The sequence below is a fragment of the Protopterus annectens genome, chromosome 9.part0 (genome assembly GCF_019279795.1).
Source record: "Protopterus annectens isolate FY-2018-M chromosome 9.part0, PAN1.0, whole genome shotgun sequence".
Classification (NCBI taxonomy): domain Eukaryota; kingdom Metazoa; phylum Chordata; order Ceratodontiformes; family Protopteridae; genus Protopterus; species Protopterus annectens.
In genome coordinates, this window is record NC_056743.1 from 665,540,869 (window position 1) to 665,568,555 (window position 27,687).

Sequence of the window (27,687 nt, forward strand, 5' to 3'; positions counted from 1 at the left end):
GGTACTACTGTAATACTTCTTGAGGGCTCCCTTCAAAGCACCAGGAGATGTAGGGAAGGAATAGTAACAAGGGTACTACTGTAATACTTCTTGAGGGCTCCCTTCAAAGCACCAGGAGATGTAGGGAAGGAATAGTAACAAGGGTACTACTGTAATACTTCCTGAGGGCTCCCTTCAAAGCACCAGGAGATGTAGGGAAGGAATAGTAACAAGGGTACTACTGTAATACTTCCTGAGGGCACCCTTCAAAGCACCAGGAGATGTAGGGAAGGAATAGTAACAAGGGTACTACTGTAATACTTCTTGAGGGCTCCCTTCAAAGCATCAGGAGATGTAGGCAAGGAATAGTAACAAGGGTACTACTGTAATACTTCCTGAGGGCTCCTTTCAAAGCACCAGGAGATGTAGGGAAGGAATAGTAACAAGGGTACTACTGTAATACTTCCTGAGGGCTCCCTTCAAAGCACCAGAATATGTAGGGAAGGAATAGTAACAAGGGTACTACTGTAATACTTCCTGAGGGCACCCTTCAAAGCACCAGGAGATGTAGGGAAGGAATAGTAACAAGGGTACTACTGTAATACTTCTTGAGGGCTCCCTCCAAAGTACCAGGAGATGTAGGGAAGGAATAGTAACAAGGGTACTACTGTAATACTTCCTGAGGGCTCCCTTCAAAGCACCAGAATATGTAGGGAAGGAATAGTAACAAGGGTACTACTGTAATACTTCCTGAGGGCACCCTTCAAAGCACCAGGAGATGTAGGGAAGGAATAGTAACAAGGGTACTACTGTAATACTTCCTGAGGGCTCCCTTCAAAGCACCAGAATATGTAGGGAAGGAATAGTAACAAGGGTACTACTGTAATACTTCCTGAGGGCACCCTTCAAAGCACCAGGAGATGTAGGGAAGGAATAGTAACAAGGGTACTATTGTAATACTTCTTGAGGGCTCCCTTCAAAGCAAAATGAAATGTCTTGTTTGTTCTGGAGGATTCGTTGTAGCTCATTCTCTAAGGTAATAGCTGTAGTTCTGCTTGTAGATGTGCTAATTTGATTATTTTTATATAATTTAGGAATAGGATACTTTATCACGCTTTGAGAATTAGTGCACATTCACATGATATGCTGTGACTGTCAGAGCTTTTAGTTTATATTATCATTTTTTATTAGAGTTGGACATCTGAGACATATACAGACAACAAAGTAGGTATAATTGATGGTGTGGATAAGTGTGGCAAGTAACTGGCTATTGTCATTTGGTTATTATTCTGAGCTGGTTTTGCAGGACTAATGTGATTTGATTGACATAAATTGGAATACTTGACTGTGGCTATTATTTGTGTAAAACAATAAATACAGTATTGTGGCTATTTTTCTCACAAGAAGGCGTATTCAGGCAGCAACGTTATTATAACTTCAGTGTGGAAGCTCCCTGTGGATGAAAGTAACTTACTTTTTGCTGTTTGCTCAGTTTAAACAGACTTTGCAGGACTACTGTGCGTTTTTGTAAAATAAGTAGGTATACTTTACTATGGCTATTTTGCGTTTCAAACAAACCTGAAGTTCATTACTGTGCCCATAATTACTATTATTTATTTTTACCACAGCCAGACATCTGTGATGTACATAATCAACAATGTGTCTAAAATTTATAGGTACTGGGGTTGTCTCCAGATTAAAATGCCAGGCTGCTTTCATTTGTTCTTTATTCTAGACTGGCTTTACATGGCTGATGTGGCTTCTGTGAAGCAAGATGGAGTCCTTTTCTGTGGCCAATGTTTCCATGAAAACACATTACTTTAGCCATTATTTTTTAGTACAATCAAGTATCTGATGTATGCTCAGTTAACAAAGTGGCTATAAATGATCGTGATGGTGAGCTATTTGTGTATGAAAGTGATACTCCCTTGTCATTTTCTCAGTTTAACCTGTCATTAATCTCAATGTGCAGAAAGCAGGACTAGTGTGCATATGTGTGAAGTACATTTGAACACTTTTCTATGGCTACCATGTATTCATGTGAAACAAGCTTGAAATATATTATTTTGGCCATTATTATTATTATTGTACCACAATTAAACATCTCATGTATAGGCAGTTAACAGTATGGCTATAATTATTAGGTACAAGCCCTGTCGGTGGATGAAAATGACTGACCTTCATTCATTAGTCTGGCTTTGCATGACTAGTTTACATTTCAGGAAAACAAGTTGGAATACTTTACTGTAAGCCTTTTTTGTATCACAATCAGACCTTTGAGAGTACACAGTCATGTGGCTATAACTGATGAGGCTGGACATTGATAAATTATAATGACAGCAGTTCTAGCAGTATTTTATAGTGGAAGTGACCTACAATGTGTAGTTGTTGGATTCTCGGTGCATCTGTCTGCACACAGTGAAAATATGGGAGTAAGTACTTGGCCTACTCCTACTTAAACCGGTGTGCAAATGCTCTCAGCATGGACTTAAGAGTAAATATCTCCACTAAAACAGCTGTTTGTGGATAGCAGGGGGTAGTCAAAGCTGTAGTTAGGGTGAGGTAAACAGGATGGCTGTTAGAGTGCACAATGAACACTGTAGAAGAGGTGCCATTCAACACTTATAATATTAAGAATAAATATAAAGAGAAAGACAAAAGGGAGTGATTGACATTATAAGAAGGAGAAGGAGAGAAAGAGAGAAGATTAGAGAGTGTTGGAAGTATAAAGAATTAAAATGTAAGTAAAAGTGTTGGAAGAAGAAATAATTGGATCGCTAGTATGAGGAATGGATCATATCAGATTCATGTTATTCTTTATGTCTGGAAGCATGAGTAGTGGGCTTGTCTGTATGGCAAACAGTGGCTAACTTGACTGGCACCATGAGCGCTGTCCACCTCCCCCCCCCCCCATATATAGTTGAGCAGCAAAAACAAAGGACGAAAGAAGCTCCTCTTCAAACTGAATGAATTAAAACAGTCTTTTTTTCTTCCTTTACATTCTCTTTCACTCTGGGGTTCACTCCAGCATTCCACTATTACAGCATTCATTCATTCATTCATTCATTCATTCATTCATTCAAACAGCCACACAACCATGTCTGTTAAAATGAATGAATAGAATGCCAAATTGCAATCCTCACTAAATCGTGATAGTGCATTGCTGGTGCTCCACTTCCACAATATCATTCAGATCACACTGTCCTAAAAGATTGCACCTGAGACAGACACCCACTTTGCCCCATCCTAGCTATGGCTGTGCTGTACAGGAACTCTTTAAGTTAGCTTCAGAATCTCTTGAAGGGTGCAACATGTTCGAAGTGAGTCATCGGTGTTCCCATGATTTTGCAGTCATGATGGAAAGCAGTGCTTGATGGCATGAAGTCTGTTTCATTGGGTGTTTAAAGAAAGAGTGCATTGTGATCAAAGGTCATAATCAATAAATAGTGACCATTTCTATAAGCATATTGATCAGTGTAAAGAAGCAACTCAGAAGTCATAGCAGCGCTTATATATATTTACATAGTTATGAGTTTTTTTTTCCAGTGTTTTTTTTTCAAGCAAAACATAACTTGCACATATCATTTATAGGATACAATGTCATGATTTACTGTAAGTGCTGCAGATGTAACAAAAACTGTACATGTTATTATCAGTTTTACATACCAATTTACCAGAGACATTGTTTTAAAATATTTCTTTAAAAGTATTTTTACAGGAGTCATCTGTTTCACATTCAGTGTTAGTTTATGAGTCTCTGCAGTTAATCCAGCCTCTGTCAAGTGAGTAATTGCTATAGAAATGTAGAATACAATTATCCCTCTTCCAAATAAATGAAGGCTTTCAAAATTGCTCAACCCTCTCCCTCTGGCCAACTATCTATAAATACTACTACTGGAACATCTGAGTCGAGGTGAAGGATTATCATAACATAGCTTTAATCAGGAAGTAGACTTTGCTAGTGTGTGTGTGTGTGTGTGTGTGTGTGTGTGTGTGTGTGTGTGTGTGTGTGTGTGTGTTTATGTGTGTGCCTGTATGTCCATGTGTCTATGTGACTGTGTGTAAAGCAGATCACTTTGCAATGCTCTGCTGTGGTTTTAGAGGAAAAAAAACAGATTATTTGTTCTGTACAGATTGGCACATTTCATATGTTTGCTGCATCATAGTAAAAAAAGCTGCAGATTTTATACAGCCTTTACAGGGATCATAAAATAAATACCGAGGGAGAATGGATCAGTAGTAGTATTAGGGAGTATTTTTCATAAAAGGAGCTGTAGATGCATGACATAGACTTCATGGGGTGGTTGTGAACACTAGTATAATCTTAAAATATAATGGTGGAAGGAATCCTTTAAAGATGTTGAATAAAGTAAAATATTAACAAGGAACTGCAGTTTATCCTTCACATATGTGTCTGAGTAGCAGAACCATAGCAAGGTTGGGGCAAGAGAAGCAGCTGCCTTGGGTGCAAGTAGTTAGGGGATGTGATCAGTGCTTTAGTGTAAGCACAGATCAGCTCTCAATCTGTCCATCGAGTAGTGTCGCCAGTAACACTGAAAGCATTTAAGCAGGTATGATCATTTATCAGGAATCTGCCTGTTTAAATGACAAGGATATTTTGTGCTCTTTGTGTTGCTACAGTTTAGCAAATCTTGCTGCAGTTTGGGTCTGGGTTATAAAGCTGTAGCTTTGCCAAACTATTGCAAGGAGCTTGCAGTGGCTCATAATAAGATGAAAACTTGTTTTTTCTTTTTTTTCCCCCTTTTGGTATAGGAATGCCAAATAGGTGTTTGCCCAGGGCACCTGGCACCCTAGCAACAGGTCTGCTGATAAGATTAGATGATTCAAGCAGGTTTCGACCAACAACACATTATTTGTTTATGTACATACTGGATGGCTTATCTACAAATAGTTTATATGCTCATTCTTATGTTTAATGGAAGAGAATTTGTGGTAGAAATAGTAAGAAGAAATGTGGCATGGAAGATGTGTTAAGTGGGAAAGGTTCACTGCCAGTCTGAAGTATTTCAGATGGTACAACAATTATATCTGAAAGCAGAAACTGCAAAATGGAGGCAGCACCACAATGCCTTTTTAACTGTTGTGTTTACTTGTCTTATATCATTCCTAAGCTTGAGATAAACTACATACATCAATAGTTATGATGGACAGCAGTCAGAAAAGAAACAAATGAATCAGTAATGAAATTTCAAATGGCTGAGACAAATCTTTGAAAATCACTGAAAGTACATTACTAAAAACCTTATTTGTCATTTACGCTTTAGGTATTTCTTTGTTTCATATGATAAGAGACTCTGTCTTCACCAATCTGAAGGGCAATCTGACAACTGCCACGTTGGAAATGGCTCGCAGTCAAGCTGGCAAGGCATTGCATATTCTGCAAAAATTCTACAGCAATACAAACTGGATAGAGCTTGGATCAACTGAGGTGTATCAGTTTCTAGGTAATTGAACAGATAACTAATGATGAATTTTATGATTTCTCTGCTCTTTCCTCTTACACTGCTTTTTAACTCCAGGCTAGCTTTTACAGATAAGAAAAAAGTTTAAATATATTGCGATTAATGATATATTGGAATGTGTTCTCACCATGTCCCAGCCACACTACATATTTCATACTTCACAGTTATATGTCAAAATAAATACCACTTCTGCCATATTTGTTGTTATATGTTGTTATGGTAAATGATTCAAAATCAGATTGTTCTGAAAGTTCCATGATATTATCACAAATGCTGCACATAGGTAATAAAATAACTAAAACGTTGTTCATCTAGATGTGGTCTCAGTACAGCAGTAAATAATTTGTACAGTAGTGAGCTTTCATCTCTGTGCTGTTCTTGCCACAGCAGAAATATAACAGTTAAGAAAAGTCAATGCCACAGTTCTGTAAAAGCAATAACATTTAATCAGAAATGTGTGTTGTTAGCATTTACATAAACATTGCTTTCTTTTCTGCACTGGTTTTCTATGATTCAGAATCCAAAACTCCCAACATTTTTGACCTCTGAGGATTACCTGGCTGTTCCCATATAACCCCCAAAGTATAGTCAGTGTGAATCTGCCTTGTGGAAATACCAGAAAGTATAGAATCTAGAGTGACTGGCAGAATCAGCTGCCTAATGAAACAGCTATTGGATGAAAGAGGCTGAGTTCTATTTGTATGTGCAGGTTTCCTTTCCTGATCCCTCAAGTGACTACAGCAGATGGTCATAAGGACAGTACCTAAGTGGTGCATACGTATGGTGCATACAGGCATGAGGGGGTGCACACACCCTACTTTAAACAATCTACTGCTTCTTATCGCCTCTCACATCCTCACTGGGGTGCCCATATAGCGTTCGCCTGTTCTTGCACCCATTGTATGCATGTAGCTACACCTGCAGTGAGTTTGCATTCCCTGCTCAGGCAGGAGGTCCTCCTCCAGTGACATTTAAGTGTACAGGTGGCTTCTGAGTAGTGTCCCCTATTCTGTGCCAGGAAACCACACACAGATGTACCAAGCATAGCCCTGAGCCATGTTTGACAACATTTAATGACTAAAATCTTTACAGTTCTGCCTTACAAATAATGTATTTTATGAAAAGTGAGTAAAACACATTAACAAAATCAGACATGTTTGGACAAACAAATCATATTAGTCTGGTTGTACAGTTTCAGGGTGTAGAATGGCATGTAGCTTAAGAACTAGTGTGGCATAAACTTGCATACACAAATATAGAAAAGTACTATATGAACTATTGAAAGTATGACACTAACAATTCAAGTACCCTTTCCATTATAACCAGCTACAGAAGTTAAACAGTGGGATCCCGCATGTGAGTGGAGTTTAATAGTTCATGTATCAATTATGCAACAAAGATGAACATCATAATCTTTAAGTGATACCAAATACATGCAGTAGTTGTCAGGCAGCAATGATAAATGAGCTTTTATTGCTGCACTGCATGTTTGGTTTGCTTTTTCCTTTTATGTTGAAGACTGGAGACAGTGGCCTACACTTCAAAGGCGAAACATGAAAAATAATGCTGATGGAAAACAGCGTGGCTTTATTTATAAAGCCCTGCCCATAACTTTATACATTCTAAATAAATACACTAGGGTCAAATTGCACAAATAAAACATTTTAATACCAGGGTTTTGTTTACCCTCAGTGCTGGTGGTCCTACACTTCAATGATAACTGCTTAATAAGGTACTTACAGCCCAATCACAGTTGGTCAATTTTCCTTCTCCCAGTAACTAGATTTCTAACAGAGAGTGGGGCTGTTGTCTATATGAGACTATGGTGTGCTGTTCTAGGGAGTTTCTCTCTTCCCCACTGTTGTACAACCATAGCACTGGTGTGTGTGTGTGTGTGTGTGTGTGTGTGTGTGTGTGTGTGTGTGTGTGTAGTCCAGGGCTTGTTGGGGGCTTACCCTCAACCATGGGGTGGTACAGAGGGGCTTTTTTATGATCTGTAAGGGAAGATGCTTTGAAGGGTGAGTATATAAATACATATATAAATAATTAATTATGCCCACCAAAGCCACAGCAATGTTATCTTGCTTCCTAAACTGATGCCTCACAACTCAGAACTGAGGAGCAAAAAAAGTTTTCTCCAAATCATTTGTAACAAGTTGCTTGCTACAAGTATTAGAAGCAACTTGCTACTGTTTCCACACTCTGAGGGCGTCACATTTCAGCTGTGACTGCAAATGCTGCACGTGCATTTATTTATGAAGCCACAGTTGTAGCATCAAAAATTAGTGCCACTGCTGCACCTTTGCAACTGCCAGTCACACCTCCTAGCAGCTTGCATCCATGGCATCCTCTGGCTTTGCCCTGCCCTAGTTATATTGCTGCTGCTCATAGTGTCAGCTGTCTCTAGCAGCCCTGTTTTTAAAGGTTTACATTTAAAAAAACAGGCGGCAGTGCCGGATGGGTATGCTGCCAAAGGTGCTACTTATAAGTATCATTTAAAAGGCTGATGCAGCTTGTAGAAGGGGGAATACTCCAAGATACAACAGTTTCAGAGTTAGTATATATTCTTTTTTGTTGTTGTTGTTCTTTCTTTTTTCCTCCCAGCACCCCTTGACATTCCAGTACTTTTCCCCTCCCTATAAGCTTACAAGTTATTTTTCATCAGTCAGCGGAGGTGTGGACAAAGCATTGGGATTGTTACCATCATCCGCGAGTCTGTTTTTTTTTTTTTTACTTGGCCTGTAATCCCACTCCTGCATGCCTAGCCCAATGGGGCTTTGGCCTAGGAAACTGTGGCATGACTGCCTTCCATGCCCTTTAAGGGGCAGACATGGTCCTGTCTATCCCACCTCCCAGCCTGACATTGACCTCCTTGAGTCCAGCCATTGCTAGGCTTCACTGGAGAATGTCAGCATGCCCCCACTCCCCCAAGATCCTCCCTGCCAACTCCATCAAACGCCCAAGCTGCTAATCGAACCCAGGTTGTCTGGGTCATAGTCAGGGCTTTATCCCTCTATACCACCGGAGTGGCTAGAGTTAATATATATTCTATGTAATCTACATAACCTGTCTAGATACTCTAGCAGCCGTAATACCAGTAGAATTTTCACTTTTGCAACATTCTTAATCAGACAGATCTGGTGGTGATATTGCCATTTTTTACACTCCTCCCTTGGGTTAAAAGAGGTTAAAGGTGGGACCACTAACTTTTTTTGAATATGTCATGGCAGCGAAAGCTAACTGTCAGTACTTCCTCTCTGTTGTCCACCATGTAGTACAAGAATGTTCCTTCAGGGGTTTACAAACCTCCCTTTTCACCTTGTGTTATCATCACCTAGGTGTTTGATTCTGGGTGACTAGAGCATTTGAGTAGATGAGGAATCTCTAACTCTTGGTAAAGATTTCCTGTGTATCATACAGGGATCTGGGTCTGTGCAGGTAATGACCTCTACAAACCATATATGTGGAGGTTTACACTGGAGCTGGCATTGCAGCTGTTTGTGGCAATCAGTGACTTGGAGGTGGACCTTTCACATGGTCTTATCACAAAGTCATTTGCATTTTTTTTATCACCTTAGGATGGCAATTCCAGACCAGGGTCTTCTAGTCTGTATGAACCTGAATAATGTCATACTTGAGTAATTGGCTTTCACTATACACCACCACGTTCAGTAATTCAATACAGAAGACACTGATGAAGCATATAACAATTTCATGATGTCCTGTCTTGATCTGTTAGCTTCAATGTATGTACATTCTGTTCACCTTGTGCAATGCAAGCCATGGTATCACATTGAACTCCATGATTTAAGGTGAAGGGAATAAAGGTTAGATCAGATAAGGTGCTGCACTCTTTTTCTGGACAATAAGGTTTCATTAGACAAACATCAGTCTATCTGCCAGGCTGAGGTATCCTGAGTGAAATCTCTTTTTCTGTCTCAGGAAATTTCAGCAGTAGCAAATTGTCCAACAGTGCTTGTCTTAATGGTACCCAGGCTTAGTATTCTGGCCTCTCTTGCAACAAGAAATTCTTGTCTGCTGAGGAATTTGAACTTGTTATAGGATACTTTGCTTCTAAGCTTATATCCATGAGGTCTAATACTGGCTTATTTATGCTGGTTGGGTCTTCCAAAGGCTCAGTTTAGTGTAAGATGTATTATTTTTGGTCTGGGTTTAATATTTCTAATTATGATGATTTCATTAATCTTGTCTCCAGAATGCACCCAGCCACCTGTGGACTAGGTCTTTGTCCAACCAGGCTCATAACATCTTGTTTGATGTCTTGGGTCTGGTCCACTATCCGATTACCACTGTGTTATGACTATTGTTAGGAAGACAGGGTTGGATGATTATAGTCTGGTTAGTTAGTGATCTGTCAAACCTTCCCTTCATTGATACGGTTCTTGAGAAGGTCATCTATATGCAACTGTGAACATTTATGAATGCTAATGTGATCTTTGGCCCATTGCTGTCTAGTGAATGGTCTAAGCATAGTAGTGAAACTGCCCTAGCTAGGGTACTGAATGACTTCCAACAGTAGAAGACCAGAGTAGTTATTCCACCTTGGTCATTTTTGACCATTCTTCAGCACTTAACATGGTGGACTATGAAATCTTGTTTAACCACTTGATCCACTGTTATAGTAGCTAGGGTGTTCTTGGTTTTCCTCTTATCTCACTGGTTGTACTTGGTGGGTTGTGTCCAGAAATAATTCCTCCTAATATTTACCCCTGTTTACAGAGGTACCTCGGTGTTCCATTCTAGGTCTACTGCTGTTCACCATGTATGTGCTACTACAAAAATATGTTATTCAAATAAGAGATTTAAAATTCCCATTCTTATGCTGACAACACGCAACTCTATTTCTCCTTCCCTGAAAACACTATGGTGGCCCAAAGCAAATTTGCCTTGATCTTGGTATGTCTTTGCAATTTTATGATTTATCTTCTTCTTCTTTCACCTTTTTCCCAGTTAGGGGTCACCACAGCAGATCACCTGTCCCCTCATGATTGGCAGTGGAGTTTTACGGTGTCGAGTTGCCAGCCCAGCGCCCAACCTTCCACAGAAGGCACACACATGCATGCACTCATGCCTAGGGCCAATTTAGAGTATTCAATCCACCTACTGCATGTCTTTGGGATGTGGGAGGAAACTGGAGCACCTGGAGGAAACCCACATGATCACAGGGAGGACATGCAGACTTCACACAGAAGACACCTCAGCCGAGGATCGAACCAGAGAACCTCTTGCTGTGAGGCGGCAATGCCAACCGCTGCACCACCGCAGCCGCCCTTTACATAATCAGCTGAAACTCAACACCAGAAAGATGATTACAGTGGCCATTCAAGCTACTGTTCATAATTCCTCTACACCAATGTTGTCACCAGTCATCATTTTCTAATAGGGACAAACAGGAATTTGTGTTAAAGGTGCCAAGCCTAGGTTTGATATACAATGATCATCTCACTCTTAAGTGCCAGGTTTCTGCTCCCATCAAAGTATATTGTTTTCATCTAAGGAATATCTCCTTAATTAAGCATCTAGCTCCATCAGTCAACTTACCTGTGATTGTACCTGCTCTGGTTTCTTCATGACCAGACTAATATACTGCCCACTACCTAGACTGACCAGATATTAAGGTGATGGGTACAAGTGTTGTAGGATTCTGCTGCCCAGCTACTTATTGTGGTATCTAAATACCATCACACTATGTCAATGCACTGGCTGCCTATTTGGTCTTGTATTGCCTATAAAGTTCTTGTCCTAGTCTAACTTCCCCTTCACACTTAGGTCCCATTTATCCTAGGTAATATCTGAACACTTATTGGCTTGCTCACACTCTTTGTTCTTCCAGCCGTGGATTGCTTGAGGTTCCATGGGTTCAGCTAGACACAGATGGTGTTAAGCACCCTATGAACCCATAGGCGCAGAGAGCCCCTGATTAACTTCCTGCATATAAGGGCTCCCACTGACAACGTGCAGCCAGCTAGCACACAGATGCCCACGGGTTTCTCCTTCCTTCTTGCCCAGTTTTTTACTGGTTGACTTGTTTGCATGGCAACATCGAATGAGTAACTGCTCCATCAAAATGTTTTGCGTCTTTTTTTAATTGCCTTCCCTGTAAGCTGTGATGTCATCTAAAATCTGCACTCCATCAGGTCTGGTTCATTGAAGCAAGGACCTGATTGGTTGCAGCAACCAGGGAAGTAAATTCTGTGTGTGTTTTTCCTTTAAGGAAATGACAAAGCAAGGAACTGATTGGTCCTTGCAAAGCACTTCCTGTGTCAGATGCCTTTAAAAAGGCACATGTGTAGCGAGCATTCCTTCTTCTTGTTCAGGAGAGGAGTTTGCTTTGGTAATTGGATTTTCATCAGATCACTCATTGGATTATTGGCAGTATGAGAACAAGGACTTGTAAGAAAGCCTTCCAGCAGTGATTGTTGGAACTAGCCAAGAAGCTACATTTTCAATTTTTAAAAGATCTGAAAAAATTGTCCTTTTAAGGGTAAATTAAAACTGCTAAACTGGTCTATGTTGAAGCAAGAGTGAGCAAAGGATTAGTAGCAGCCTTCCACAGCAGAATAAGTAAGTTGCTGGCTTTATTTTAACTTCTTTTGAGGAGTTGGTGAAACCCAGGTAGATGAGGATTGAATTTTTTTGTGCAAAAGTCTTGTGCTCGAAGGATTCGAGGTGGGAGGGGTAGAGAGAGCAATGACTGAAATAGTTTTATTTTAGCTTTGCCCAGAATTCTTGTGCTAAGAGTGGGGGGGGGGGGGCTTGTCTTTGATAAATAATGTCCAGATTTCTTTTAGTCTTTTAGTCAGTCCTGCATGAGAATATTCATTTTTTTATTTTTGCTTTGTCCAGAATTGTGCTGAAAGGTTGGTAGTAGGAGTGTAGTGGCTGGTGAGAATGTTGCAGAATGTACAGATGTTGTTTTAATGTATACTGATGCAAACCCTGTTATTCTAGTATTTTTTAAGTGTATAACAGCAGTGTTTACAACTACCTCTGACGCTGTGCCTTTGTTCTGTAGTAATTTTCCCTTTGTGCAGAATTGTTGTGCTGAGAGGTTGAGATGGGGGTAGGGACTGTGAGAATATTGTAGAATGTCTTCATGTTTGCCTGGTATTTTTGCTATATTTCTCATAAAAAATGTGAGCTCACACAATGCATGCTACTGCAAGACCTGTTCTAAAATCTAAAAAGTTTATATGAAGAGTGATTTAAATCCTTGATGTTACGCCTTTGTCCTGTGATTTTTTTTTTATTTTTTATTTATTTATTTATTTATTTGTTTGTTTGTTTGTTTTGCTTTATCCAGAATTGCGCTGAAAGGTTGGTATTGAGAGGTTAGGGGCTGTGAGAATGTTGCAGAATGCACAGATATTATTTTAATGCAAACCCTGTTCTATCAATTTTTAACAACTTATATTAGCCATGTTTAAAACTATCCCTGGTGTTATGCCTTTGTTCTGCAATTATTTTTGGTGTTGTCTAGAATTGTTGTGCATAGAGATTAGGAGGGTGGTAGGGGTTGTGAAAATGTTGCACAATGTTCAGATGTTTGCCTGGTATTTTTGGTCTGTTTCTTATAAAAAAATGTGAGTTCACGCAATGCATGTTACTGCAAAATATGTTATTCTAGCATGTTTCTTAGTTCATAAGCCCAGTGTTTTAAATCCCTAAATGTTATATCTTTGTCTTGTTTTTTTTTTATTTTTTTTTTTTTGCTTTATTCAGAATTTCTGTGCTGAGAGGTTGGTGGTGGGGTGGAGACTGAGAATGTTGCAGACTTTTTGCTTGATATTTGTGGTCTGTCCCACAAAACAATTTGTTTTTTCTAGCAAAACTTTGAGGAATGACGTGAAGTAATACCAAATTACAGGAAAACACATTTGGTCATTTTTATAACTTTATAAAAGCATTGTTTTGGTTTTCCCTGATGTTTAGCATTTGTCCTATGCTTTCTTGCTTTGCCCAAAATTCTTGTGCTGAAAGGTTGGGGATAGGGGCTGTGAGAATGTTCCAGAATGTACAGACATTATTATAATATACTCTAGTGTAAAACTTGTTATATTATCTAAATTCATTTATAACAAAGTTTAAAACAAAAATGTTTAAAATTATTACTGATATGCCTTTGTTCTGCAATTAATTTTGGCTTTATCACAATTATTGTGCTGAGACAAAGGGTAGGGGCTGTGAGAATTCTGCAGAATGTACTGATGTTGTTTTAGGGTGGCCACGGTGGCATAGTGGTTAGTGTTGTCGCCTCAGAGCAAGAAGTTCTCCGGTTCAATTCTTGGCTGGGATGCCTTCTGTGTGGAGTCTACACGTCCTCTCTGCAGTCATGTGGGTTTCCTCTGGGTGCTCCAGTTTCCTTCCACATTCCAGCAACCTGTAGAAGGTGGACTGGACACTCTAAATTGGCCGTAGGTGAGAATGTGTGTGCAAGTGAATAATATGAATGAACTACCATGGCAGGGCTAGCCACCTGGTGGTGTAAACCTAGGCTCGAGATGATTGTTACTGCTGTAGCGACACCCTGACCCCATATGAGAAAAGGGATTGAGGATGGATGGATGGATGTGTACTGATGTTGTTTTCTTCTTCTCCTTTTGGCTGCTCCCATTATAGAGCACCACAGCGGATCAGTAGTATGCAGAATGAGTGGCAGTAGAGTTTTATGGTGTAGAGTTGCCAGCCCCATGCCCAACCTTCCTCAGAAGGTATATACATACACACAGTCACACCTTGGGCCAGTTTGGAGTGGTCAGCCCACCAGCAGCATATTTTGAGAATGTGATAGGAAACCAGAGCACCCAGAGGAAACCCACATGAACACAGCGAGGACATACAGACTCCACACAGAGGGTACCCCAGCCGAGAACTGAACCAGAGCACCTCATGCTGAGAGGAATGTACTGATGTTGTTTTAATGCATACTAATGCAAACCCTGTTGTTCTAGTATCCTAAGTTTATAATAGCAATGTTTAAAACTATCCCTGATGTTATGCCTTTGTTCTGTGATTATTTTGGCTATTTCTAAAACTGTTGTGCTGAGATATTACGAGAGAGGTAGGGCTGTGAGAATGTTGCCCAATGTCCAGATGCGTTCCTCACAAATAATATGGGTTCATGCAATGCATGCTACTGCAAAATCTGTTCTAGCATCTTTACTACTTCTTAAGCCCAGTGTTTTAAAGCCCTAATGTTACAACTTTGTCCTTTTTATTCTTATTTTTTTAGTTTTATTCAAAATTCTTGTGCTGAGAGGTTGGTGGTGGGGGTGTGGGCTTTGAGAATGTTGAAGGCTGTTTTCTTAATATTTGTGATCTGTCCATCAAAACAATTTGGTTTTCTAGCAAAACTTTGATGACTGAAGTAAAGGGAAGAGAGTATGGCAGCAACATTGTCATACCTTACATCCTCCTGGGTAGGGCCCCCAACTTGAAATGTACTTGTGGCCCCCAAAATGCTACCAACAGCCATGCAGTTAAATTCCTCAAGGGAACATTGCTTTGTTCATCAGGACTGCGTTTTTGAAACCTCTTGCCCAAGTAGCTGAGAATGGTCATAACTCTTGATGGTTTTAGGATGATCGTGATGCTTGAAACTTTCAAGCACTCATTCAGAATTTACATTTCTTACCTTGTTGGAGTGTTAACTGTACCTTGATTCTTAAAGGTCTTATAATTTTATACTTTCATGTTTAATGTTTTATGTTTTGTAATAATGCTTAACTAATAGGCACTTAAAACATTTCTCCCTCCTTCTGTTTCATTACAAAAGCTTAATAATCTACTCAAGGACTTAACCTCATCTGTTTGGAGCATTAAAAATCTTATTCTTATTGGTGACTTTTACCTCCATCTCCTTGGCCCTTCACAAAACTGCATACTTTAACTTCTCAAAGTATTTAATCACACACAACTGAATCCACCAGGTCCAATTCTTCCTCATCACATCACTTACTGCTTCATCCAGTAATCAGACAATCCCTGACTCATTTCTCATGTCTCTATCCACCCTCCCAACCAAACTGATTATTGCCCTATAAACTTCAACATCCACCTTGACTGTAAACAGTCCCCTCCAAAAGTCATTACATTTTGCCATAAATCTCAAGTAAACATTATCAAACTAAAAACATATCTATCATCTCTCTACTGGACCCCTATACTCTCCTTAGACTATATTAACTTCTCCATAATCTACAGCACTCATTCTTCCCTATAGACACAAGACTGTACAAGCCCAAGGAAAACATCTGGCTCACTTACGGAGTCTAAAACCTTCCTATCTCTGAGGCAAAACATGGCACTCCTGGAAGTCTGAATGAACTCCTCCAGACATTACACCCTCCTCAGAAACTTGTTCAAACAAGCAATTAGACGTCATAAAAGTCACCATATGAGAACACATCAATCAAACCTTTTTCACTCTGCCTAAACACTAGGAATCATTCTTACTACTCTTAGACGTCATAAAAGTCACCATATGAGAACACATCAATCAAACCTTTTTCACTCTGCCTGAACACTAGGAATCATTCTTACTACTCTTAGACGTCATAAAAGTCACCATATGAGAACACGTCAATCAAACATTTTCACTCTGCCTGAACACTAAGAATCATTCTTACTACTCTTAGACGTCATAAAAGTCACCATATGAGAACACATCAATCAAACCTTTTTCACTCTGCCTGAACACTAGGAATCATTCTTACTACTCTTAGACGTCATAAAAGTCACCATATGAGAACACATCAATCAAACCTTTTTCACTCTGCCTGAACACTAGGAATCATTCTTACTACTCTTAGATGTCATAAAAGTCACCATATGAGAACACATCAATCAAACCTTTTTCACTCTGCCTGAACACTAGGAATCATTCTTACTACTCTTAGATGTCATAAAAGTCACCATATGAGAACACATCAATCAAACCTTTTTCACTCTGCCTGAACACTAGGAATCATTCTTACTACTCTTAGACGTCATAAAAGTCACCATATGAGAACACATCAATCAAACCTTTTTCACTCTGCCTGAACACTAGGAATCATTCTTACTACTCTTAGACGTCATAAAAGTCACCATATGAGAACACATCAATCAAACCTTTTTCACTCTGCCTGAACACTAGGAATCATTCTTACTACTCTTTTCTCACATCCTCAGGCATTAGTATTCACTTCATCACTCTCTCCTTCATCAGCTCACATACGTAACTCCCTCAATCAGCCCCCCACCTATACTCCTCTCTTGTGCTCTAAAAAATTGGAACCAAAGATTTTATACCTCTCATTTTAAAACTAAAACTAGACTTGCCTGCAGGAACAGACACCCTCTTCCCCTGTTTCATATTCCAATGTAGGGAGTACATTGTTACGCCTCTGCTACATATCTACAAGCTTTGCTTAACTCAAAACTGTACATCCAATATATGAAAAACAGTAAAAGTCATACTTCTCTCCAAAAAATCCTACCACAATCTACCCACTGGTTACCTCCCAATCTCCATCCTCCCTACTCTTGGAAAAATCTTAGAAAAACTGGTCTATAATCAACTCTCAAACTACATAAGTCAGTACTGCCTTCTCTCTTCCAAGCAACATAGTTTTTGCTTAGGCCACAGTACATCCACTGCACTTTGGATCTTCAGTGATCGTACCCGTTTAGCTATGGACAAAAGCCTCCTTACTGGAGCAATATTTATAGACCTTACCAGAGCTGGTCCAACCACACAACCCACTCAGTTCAGAATGATCTGCAAAAACATTTCCTCTTCTGCATTAAGTGGCTCAACAGCAAGAAACTATTCTTAAGCCATCCTGAACTAAAACTATGTTGTTCGCAACCTCCACTGAAAGGCAAAAGAACCCCAACTCACTTCTTATTCTTTATCACCTTAACAATGTCATTGAGAAAGTTAATAACTTTAGATACCTACTGTATGAGTCTGCCTTGATCCCTGACTAAACTTCCACCATCACCTCAAACAGATGGATAAAGAAACTCCTTCTTTCCTGGGCCAACAAACTCTCCTCTTTCTTTCCCCGCAAAAAAAAAAGAAATGTATCGGCAAAGGGATTTTTCTAGTCAAACTTGTCTACTGCCTAGCTCTTGTAGCATCTGCCTTCAAAAACTCTTACCATCCAGACAATCTCCAACTCCATGTGCTGCTACTGTTCCCAAAGTATGAATACCACTGTCTTACATCAGCAAAGCCAAATGGCTGCTGGTTCAGCAACTAGCCACTCTACTCCTTGGCTCCCCAACTTTTCCATCTCCTGAAAGAAAATTCCTGCCCATCTCTTTCCTCTAGCTTACTTCGACAGCCTCCATCATATAACTTTAGATCTCATAGCCTCTCGCGGCCTCTCTTGGAAGCACCTAATCCAGTCTTCGGTACTCTAACTACTCCATTTCCACCTTTGGATCCAATCTTTGGAGGGCTTTTCTATCAAATCTTATAAACACCTCTCTAACTTTCTCCTTTTAGGCACAACTTAAGGGGCATCTCACAGTACAAGATATTAGTAAGTGGTCTGCTTCAGGTCACATAATCTAGTCTCCCTAATCTCTGACATATATTACCTATCATTTTCACTATAACATCTCTTCTCTAACTCATAACATGCTGCAACTCTGATGGAAATATTGTATGTAATGGTTTCTGCTAACTACCTTTTTAAATCATTTTTTTCTATTCCTTTGTTTTTAGTGTGCTCTTTTATTGTATAAATGATTTATTTATTTATTTATTTTACATTTGTTGACCAGGATAGTCCGACTGGATATATGTTCTTTTTCAGCGGAGGCCCAGGGAGAAAAGCTCCAAGATAATAATACACATTGAACATTTAGTAAATGATAGTTTCAAGCAGATTACAGTTGTAAGCACTGCCAGCTTTTAGCACATATAAAACACTTTATAAAACATATGAATGAAATAAGATTATTTTTGTTGTTTCCACTTGATGGGTGTTCATATTTGGGACTGAGACTGAATTTGGTCAAAGGGATCAGTGCTCTACCCTGTTTAACAAACTGTATAAATTTGAATTTTGAATCTGAATTACAGTAAAATTTCTACACTGTGATCCCCACACTTTCAGCAGGGACACACCTCAATCAGTCAATAGATGAAAAGTCAACAGTGATCATGAACCTTATGCAAAGGAGTTATGCAAATATGCAAATGGATAGTTGATAATTCAGCTATAAGTTAACAGCTGATAATTCAGAAGTGTTTCAGCCTTTGGTCAAAGGAGTGGCAAATGGAATTTTATTTTGATATGTGAAATATTTATATCTAACATTCTTTCTAGGCTTATCACAAAGCAAAATACACCGTCTAATCATGGTTGCACTTTGAACAGTAAATAATGGAAAAGAAAGGACACCTGAAATAATGAAACTATGCTGCAGCAGGCCAGTAAATCCAATGTCTGCCATGGAGGTACTGAAGTACACTGTAATAGTTCACATAATGTACACTTACCTGACATGTGACATTAGCAGTACCCAACACATACTGTGCAAGACCAAATAACAATTTAAATAAAAACTAATGAAAATGATTTGCCTTATTTGATACGTCTGCATTGTTTATGCATAGGTTATTTGCCCATACAAATTATTAAAATTAGCTAAATTGTTGAAGCACACAGCCTTTCATCCATCATAATTTTCTATGTGTGTATTTTTAAATATAGACTACATATAGTCATGGCTGTTTTGGCAAGATTCTCTTTAACAGTTCTGTTGTAAACAGGACTTTCCAATAACTCAAAGAATAATCACCAAGGATCAGCAACTATCCAGAAGAGCAAAACTGCGTTGTGAAAATACCAAAACAAAAGATATGCTCTCAGATGTCATAATATGCAGATACAACAATGTTTAGACTAATAGCCAACATTTTCAGACTTGGAAAATGGATGCAAAGATGATACAAGCTTTACCAATTTGCTAGCTTGGACGACTGCTGTACCTCTCAGCAAACACATCTGTATTTTATATTTATAATATATGTGTTCTCAACAGGGAACTCTGATTGGGAATATTGTCATAAATAGTGTGTTCATATAGTTTATGCAAATAAACAAACAATCTTAGTACATTTCACTGACTAAATCCCAGTTTTTCCTTCAACCAGAGAGCTGGCTAACTGGGGTCTTATTTTACATCTAGTCTTAGAGGAAGAAGCAGCATTTGGCTTAGCTCCCAAAGGACACCAAATGTATTCTCACACATATTTTGCACTAGATGGGGACGAGAGGGTTAGAAAAATACAAAATGCTCTCGTGAATTAAAGACCTTAGGGGACCCCATCACCTGGCTGACACCCCAGAGAGATAATGACAGTCACTTGGCAGGCAAGAAGACCCTGGGGCTCTAAGATCAGTAAACAAATCAAAAATATTTCAAAACAAATGTACTAGAAAATATCATGTCACTTTAATTAGAGGATAACTAATCCAAACAACATTAGCAGAAGCTTATGCTTGCAAAAACTGTTTGTTGTTCAAGTCTAGGTGGGATAGATGCATACAAACATTTCTGCATTGAAGGGTAGACAGAGCTGGATGTAACACAAGACTCCCAAGGCAGCTGCCTAAGGCCTGGATCTAGCTAGGTGGCCAACATCAGTAATGCCAGCCCTATAATTCATGCTAACATAAAACATTTTCTATAAGATATTGACTGATCCATGATTATTATGCTTGTGTATTAGTACAGTAAAAAAAAAACAGCACCAACTCCTTCAGTATTTACACTTACTTGAGTACTGTAAACTCAGCCTTTGACTTGATACTGTATCTGGGAGGCAGTATGTAGCATATTCTGTTTAACTTAGCCACTTCTTAAAAACAGGCATTTTCAGTATTTTTGCAGAGGTGTAAAGCTCTTCATATGCTTGTTTATAATAATGTTCCACCTCATCCTCAATGCTACACCCCCACATACAACTAGGTAGGTTGTGGGACAGACACCTCTTATCTGAGTGATGCATTCATCTCTTCAAAACAGAGTTGTGCAAGTGTTAAATTTCTCAATTACAGGCTTGTTACTCCATGTACTGAACAAAACAAGGTTATATTTGTAAGTACCACATTATTAATGACCACGTACATTGCATTGCTTACTGTGTTCTGTTTTCTCACCACAGTCAGAGATTTAATTGCTCCATGCTAGCTACACCTTGCTGAAATATTCACTTAAGCATTCTGCCAGCCCTGTATTAAACAACCAGAATAAAATAAAAACAGAGGAGGCTGCAAAGGTGGCAAACAGAAGATTCAGAACTTTTAATATAAGAAAGTTTAAGTAGTTTCATATATTATAAGACCCTCATGAGCCTGCATTCATAACGCAGAACCTCCCATCTCCATAGTGTTAAACAGTAGCTTGCATAATGTGGAACACTTACTAACAACTTTAAGCAGAAAGTTTACAGCATGATTAAAGATAATGAGGAATTTTGATGTAGTACTATGGTTCAGTAATATTTAACATGGAAGTTAAAATAATCTTAACTGTGAATGTGTGACAGACCCTTTCAATGTGGAGCTGCATGGAACATGGAATTTTTAAGACTCAAAATGAGGACTATTCTTCATAATGAGGTATAGTCAGGAGGTATGCTTGTATTTTAAAGCTGTTTGTCCTTGTTCTCTTAACTTTAAAGTAAAGGTTTCAGCTATTTTATCTGTTTGCAAGTTAGTAACTCTCTGGATTGGATGAGTAATGCAGAGGAAGGATACTATAGCAATAACCCACGCCTGGGTGTGGGTAATGCTGGATTTACCCATGGTTGGCGTGGTTTGGTCCCGAGGGCGAAGACCGAGGGACCAAACAAAGCCAACCGTGGGTAAATACAGCATTACCCACACCCAGAAGTGGGTTATTGCTATTATACCATGACATTATTTAAGAAAAGAAACTATTACTTTTCTTAAATAATGGCATAGTATAATGCCTGTTTACTGCCCTTCCGCAGATGTCTGGCATCCGCGGCAGTTCTGATGTACTGCTCGCCTGCGCAGTACATCAGAGCTGTGGGCAAAAGCAACGGAGAAAGCAAGATCTCCGTTGCTTTTTTTTTACTGTTTTCACTATGTTAAATGGGTTTAACATAGCGAGACAGTTTTAAAATAAGCAATGGAGATGTCCGTTGCTTATTTTAAAGCTGTCTCGCTATGTTAAACCCATTTAACATAGCGAGACAGTGTTTTAAAAGTAGAGTTATACTAATGGAAAAAAGTCCGGGCGACCGGACCTTTTTCCATTAGTATAACTCGATTTACAATGTGCACGCTGGCCAATCAGCATGCACGTTTTGGGGGGGGGGGGTCATGGTATAATATGAGATCATCACAGAGAGCAGAATTCGCTCAGGCACAGTCTTCAGGTCTGGGATTGCTGGAGGCACAGACAGTGCAGCTAGTGTTCTTTCAGATATTAATAATAATAAGCAAACTTTGGTATTTAGAACCATGAGGTAAAACAATCCTCTCTGAAGTTGGGATTTAAATGTTGTTTATGGTTTGGAGATGATGCTGTTAACAGCTGAATACTGATTGTTTTTGAGAGAAGGGTGAAATGAGATGGCTGCTCAGTTCAATATACTGACTCACTGCTGGACAGTATAGTGTCCAATATGTAGGAAAGGAACTGTGAGGCAAGAAAGTAGCTGCATGTGCAGTCACTGTGCAGACAGGCATGAAATTAAATAAAAAGCTAACCAAGTCTATTTCATTTAATGGCTTGTCATGTCATTCACAGTGCCTTTTAAATAAATGTGAGTTTCAAGAGAACACTGTCTGTTTTGTTTAACAAATGGCTCTTGATGTTTTGTTAAAATTTAAAATGAAACCTTTAAATAGCAGTGTCAGTGAAGCATCAGGGAGCACACTCCCCTTTGGTGTAAAGTGTTGTAGGTTTGATTCTCTTACCAGGTAGATTGATAGCTGACACTGCAGTGCAGCATAAGGGGGGAAATGCACTCCTGAGTGTGTTATCCTTCAGATAAGATGTTAAACTTAGATCCCATCTGCTTGAACAGGTTTAGCGTGGGTAGATGTAAAAGAACCTATGACACCTGTCAGAGTAGGGGAAGTTCCCTGAAGACCTGCCACATTTCCCTTAGTAGTATAAATACCACCTCACTTCTCCCCTGAAAAGAAGCCACTAGCCTAGTGGGACCAACCTGGTCAACAAAAGATAAATAAATAAATTAAACCCAAACCTCTGTGATCATTGCAAATATAAAGAGAAAAATAGTATATGTGTTTAGAAATTTGAATATTATTTTGTGGTAGTTGGGGAGAGACAGCATAACTGCGGAGGTCTCTGGTCCACTGCCTTGCTTAGGGCCCCATTTGACCATCATCTGCTCAAAAGGTAGAATATAGGTTCATAGGTGAATTCTAGGTTAACTGCCCTTAATGGCCATTTTAAGCTTAGTCATGTTATTCCATTATGTGTCCAAATTACCCCTACCATGATTTTTATTCCAATAGGCTCATAGTTGAATACAAGGCTAGCTTCCCTGAAGGGTCATTTTTATCTTAGCCATGTTATTCTATTAGTTGTTCAAATTACCCTTACCATGGTTTTGTATTTTTTCCTAGAATGTATTGAACTATATGGAACTAGCTTTAAGACAGCAATTTTTTATTACATTTGCTTTAAAAGATACAATCACCTCTTCTAGTTTGGTTGCCAGTTTTAATTTTTCTGGTTACTGATTTACAGTCATTGTGCAAGTTTCTAAATCTCTTCTAGTAAAACTGACCATCATGTGCTGTACTTTTTTATTTTTTTAAGAAGCACCAGATATTCCCAAGTAGTATATCAGCTTTGTAATGGCCTGTTCTGTGTCATTCTATGGTAGAAGCAGTAATAGTGGCTAGAAATGTTTTGCAAAAGCATTCATATGCCTAACACTATTTTAAAACCTATTGAAAGAAAGAGCAAAGATCAAGATCTGCAGGTTTTACTTCCTGATGTTTCTGCATGGGTGAAGAAAGGAAAGGAAGCCTAACGGAGCAGTGAACAGTTTGCAAGAAAAGAACTTACCAATCTGCAACATCAACTTTCTAGAAAAACTAAGTATCCATGCAAACATCACTAACGGAATTAAACAAGTTATTTATTACCAGTATATAATTTTATTTTATCTTAACTTATTTTTTTCACACAGATATGATTGCATTTGACAGCATTGCTTTCTCTTCTTTTCACATCCATTGTCATTTCAGTTGCTAAATTTTCTATTACCTTTTTAATGACTTTTCTTTTCTTTTCTTTTTTCTCTTTTGCCTTGGTTGTTTTGATGTTTTGTTGTGCTTTCAGTACATCTTGGCCAAAGTAAACCTTATGCTTTTGTCTTGAAACGTATTTTGCAGAGTAGTACAGTGAATGAGCACCTGTGATACTATTGTCATCGGTGCTGCTGTATGCAGTATGTAAGACCACGTCACAGACAGAAGGTAGATTGAGTTGTACAGTGAATGAGCACCTGTGATACTATTGTCATCTGTGCTGTTGTATGCAGTATGTAAGACCACGTCACAGACAGAAAGTAGACTGAGTTATACAGTGAATGAGCACCTGTGATACTATTGTCATCGGTGCTGCTGTATGTAGTATGTAAGACCATGTCACAGACAGAAAGTAGACTGAGTTGTACAGTGAATGAGCACCTGTGATACTATTGTCATCGGTGCTGCTGTATGTAGTATGTAAGACCATGGCACAGACAGAAGGTAGATTGAGTTGTACAGTGAATGAGCACCTGTGATACTATTGTCATCTGTGCTGCTGTATGTAGTATGTAAGACCACGGCACAGACAGAAAGTAGATTGAGTTGTACAGTGAATGAGCACCTGTGATACTATTGTCATCTGTGCTGCTGTATGTAGTATGTAAGACCACTGCACAGACAGAAGGTAGATTGAGTTGTACAGTGAATGAGCACCTGTGATACTATTGTCATCTGTGCTGCTGTATGTAGTATGTAAGACCACGGCACAGACAGAAAGTAGATTGAGTTGTACAGTGAATGAGCACCTGTGATACTATTGTCATCGGTGCTGCTGTATGTAGTATGTAAGACCACGGCACAAACAGAAAGTAGACTGAGTTGTACAGTGAATGAGCACCTGTGATACTATTGTCATCTGTGCTGCTGTATGTAGTATGTAAGACCACGGCACAGACAGAAAGTAGATTGAGTTGTACAGTGAATGAGCACCTGTGATACTATTGTCATCGGTGCTGCTGTATGCAGTATGTAAGACCACGGCACAGACAGAAAGTAGATTGAGTTGTACAGTGAATGAGCACCTGTGATACTATTGTCATCTGTGCTGCTGTATGTAGTATGTAAGACAACGGCACAAACAGAAAGTAGATTGAGTTGTACAGTGAATGAGCACCTGTGATACTATTGTCATCGGTGCTGCTGTATGTAGCATGTAAGACCACGGCACAAACAGAAAGTAGACTGAGTTGTACAGTGAATGATCACCTGTGATATTGCCATTGGTGCTGCTGTATGTAGTATGTAAGACCACGCCGCAGACAGAAAGTAGATTGAGTTGTGCAGTGAATGATCACCTGTGATATTGTCATTGGTGCCGCTGTATGTGGTATGTAAGACCACGGCACAGACAGAAAGTAGATTGAGTTGTACAGTGAATGAGCACCTGTGATACTATTGTCATCTGTGCTTCTGTATGTAGTATGTAAGACCACGGCACAGACAGAAAGTAGATTAAGTTGTACAGTGAATGAGCAGCTGTGATACTATTGTCATCCGTGCTGCTGTATGTAGTATGTAAGACCACGGCACAAACAGAAAGTAGACTGAGTTGTACAGTGAATGATCACCTGTGATATTGCCATTGGTGCTGCTGTATGTAGTATGTAAGACCACGCCGCAGACAGAAAGTAGATTGAGTTGTGCAGTGAATGATCACCTGTGATATTGTCATTGGTGCCGCTGTATGTGGTATGTAAGACCACGGCACAGACAGAAAGTAGATTGAGTTGTACAGTGAATGAGCACCTGTGATACTATTGTCATCTGTGCTTCTGTATGTAGTATGTAAGACCACGGCACAGACAGAAATTAGATTAAGTTGTACAGTGAATGAGCAGCTGTGATAATATTGTCATCCGTGCTGCTGTATGTAGTATGTAAGACCACGGCACAGACAGAAGGTAGATTGAGTTGTACAGTGAATGAGCACCTCTGATACTATTGTCATCGGTGCTGCTGTATGTAGTATGTAAGACCACAGCACAGACAGAAAGTAGATTGAGTTGTACAGTGAATGATCACAATTCTATTGTCATCGGCGCTGCTGTATGTAGTATGTAAGACCACGGCACAGACAGAAAGTAGATTGAGTTGTGCAGTGAATGATCATCTGTGATATTGTCATTGGTGCTACTGTATGTGGTATGTAAGACCACGGCACAGACAGAAAGTAGATTGAGTTGTACAGTGAATAAGCAGCTGTGATACTATTGTCATCGGTGCTGCTGTATGTAGTATGTAAGACCACGGCACAGACAGAAGGTAGATTGAGTTGTACAGTGAATGAGCACCTGTGATACTATTGTCATCGGTGCTCCTGTATGTAGTATGTAAGACCACTGCACAGACAGAAGGTAGATTGAGTTGTACCGTGAATGAGCACCTCTGATACTATTGTCATCGGTGCTGCTGTATGTAGTATGTAAGACCACGGCACAGACAGAAAGTAGATTGAGTTGTACAGTGAATGATCACAATTCTATTGTCATCAGCGCTGCTGTATGTAGTATGTAAGACCACGGCACAGACAGAAGGTAGATTGAGTTGTACAGTGCATGAGCACCTGTGATACTATTGTCATCAGTGCTGCTGTATGTAGTATGCAAGACCACGGCACAGGCAGAAAGTAGATTGAGTTGTACAGTGAATGATCACTTGTGATTCTATTGTCATCGGCGCTGCTGTATGTAGTATGTAAGACCACGGCACAGACAGAAAGTAGATTGAGTTGTGCAGTGAATGATCACCTGTGATATTGTCATTGGTGCTGCTGTATGTGGTATGTAAGACCACGGCACAGACAGAAAGTAGATTGAGTTGTACAGTGAATGAGCAGCTGTGATACTATTGTCATCGGTGCTGCTGTATGTAGTATGTAAGACCACGGCACAGACAGAAAGTAGATTGAGTTGTACAGTGAATGAGCAGCTGTGATACTATTGTCATCTGTGCTGCTGTATGTAGTATGTAAGACCACGGCACAGACAGAAAGTAGATTGAGTTGTACAGTGAATGAGCACCTGTGATACTATTGTCATCAGTGCTGCTGTATGTAGTATGCAAGACCACGGCACAGACAGAAAGTAGATTGAGTTGTACAAGCATGAACATGTATATAATTTGTTGTTACACTTACTGTTCCATCACAGTTCCCTGCTAACTATTACATTCAATGCTGCTCTCACCCAGCAGCATTTACATAATCAAGACAGCCATTAGGGAGTTAGTTTATCTTAACTCATTCACACCAATAGAAGTGGAGGTTTGTACTCCTAACTCCCAATGGTAACATCCTGAGCCTTTTGACAAACTCAAGTTATGTCCTTACATTTCAAACAAATGTTCATATCTCTGGAGCCATGAGGGTTACTAAAAGACTGTAAGTAGAAAAGTGTTCAGTACAAACAAATCTTTACAGTGGTAATGTTCATACATTCTACCTCTTAAAGTGGATTTTATTAGTCGCAATAAACACAGCAAATACTGAATATTTTGTAAACAACTTGCAATATTTCAGTAACCACTCGAGCTACATTTTGTTCATCCCTCTATCAGCTTTCATATGAGACTAAGCAGTTATGTCTGTGTTACATGGTTGCTGAGATATTTAGAAAAATATGAAAATTATGACACTATAAATAAATAAATAGCCCATGAACTACAATTAATGTATCTTAAGCAGCACTAAATAGAAGTCAAGTATTAGTACAGTTCTGTTGCCCATATTGTAATCTTTAGAATTAAATATTTTAATAGCTTGTATGTAGGCATAGTTTTGAAGTTATTAATACAAATATGAATAGGCTATACTGAATGGCTAGAGGGATCAGAAGGATGTAACTGCAGAAACAAACACCAGCATGACCAAAAGGAAT

General features: G+C 39.2%; 1 protein-coding gene across 1 annotated transcript in view; it reads left to right on the forward strand.

Annotated features, from left to right (window-relative positions):
• The first annotated feature begins 23,295 nt into the window (after window positions 1-23,295).
• LOC122811422 (von Willebrand factor A domain-containing protein 7-like) overlaps window positions 23,296-27,687 on the forward strand; it is a 405,726-nt gene continuing 401,334 nt past the window's right edge. The window contains exon 1 of the mRNA XM_044083258.1: window positions 23,296-23,646. Coding sequence (XP_043939193.1) covers window positions 23,604-23,646 — 43 coding nt within the window. The 5' untranslated portion in view covers window positions 23,296-23,603. The remainder of the gene's footprint in view (window positions 23,647-27,687) is intronic.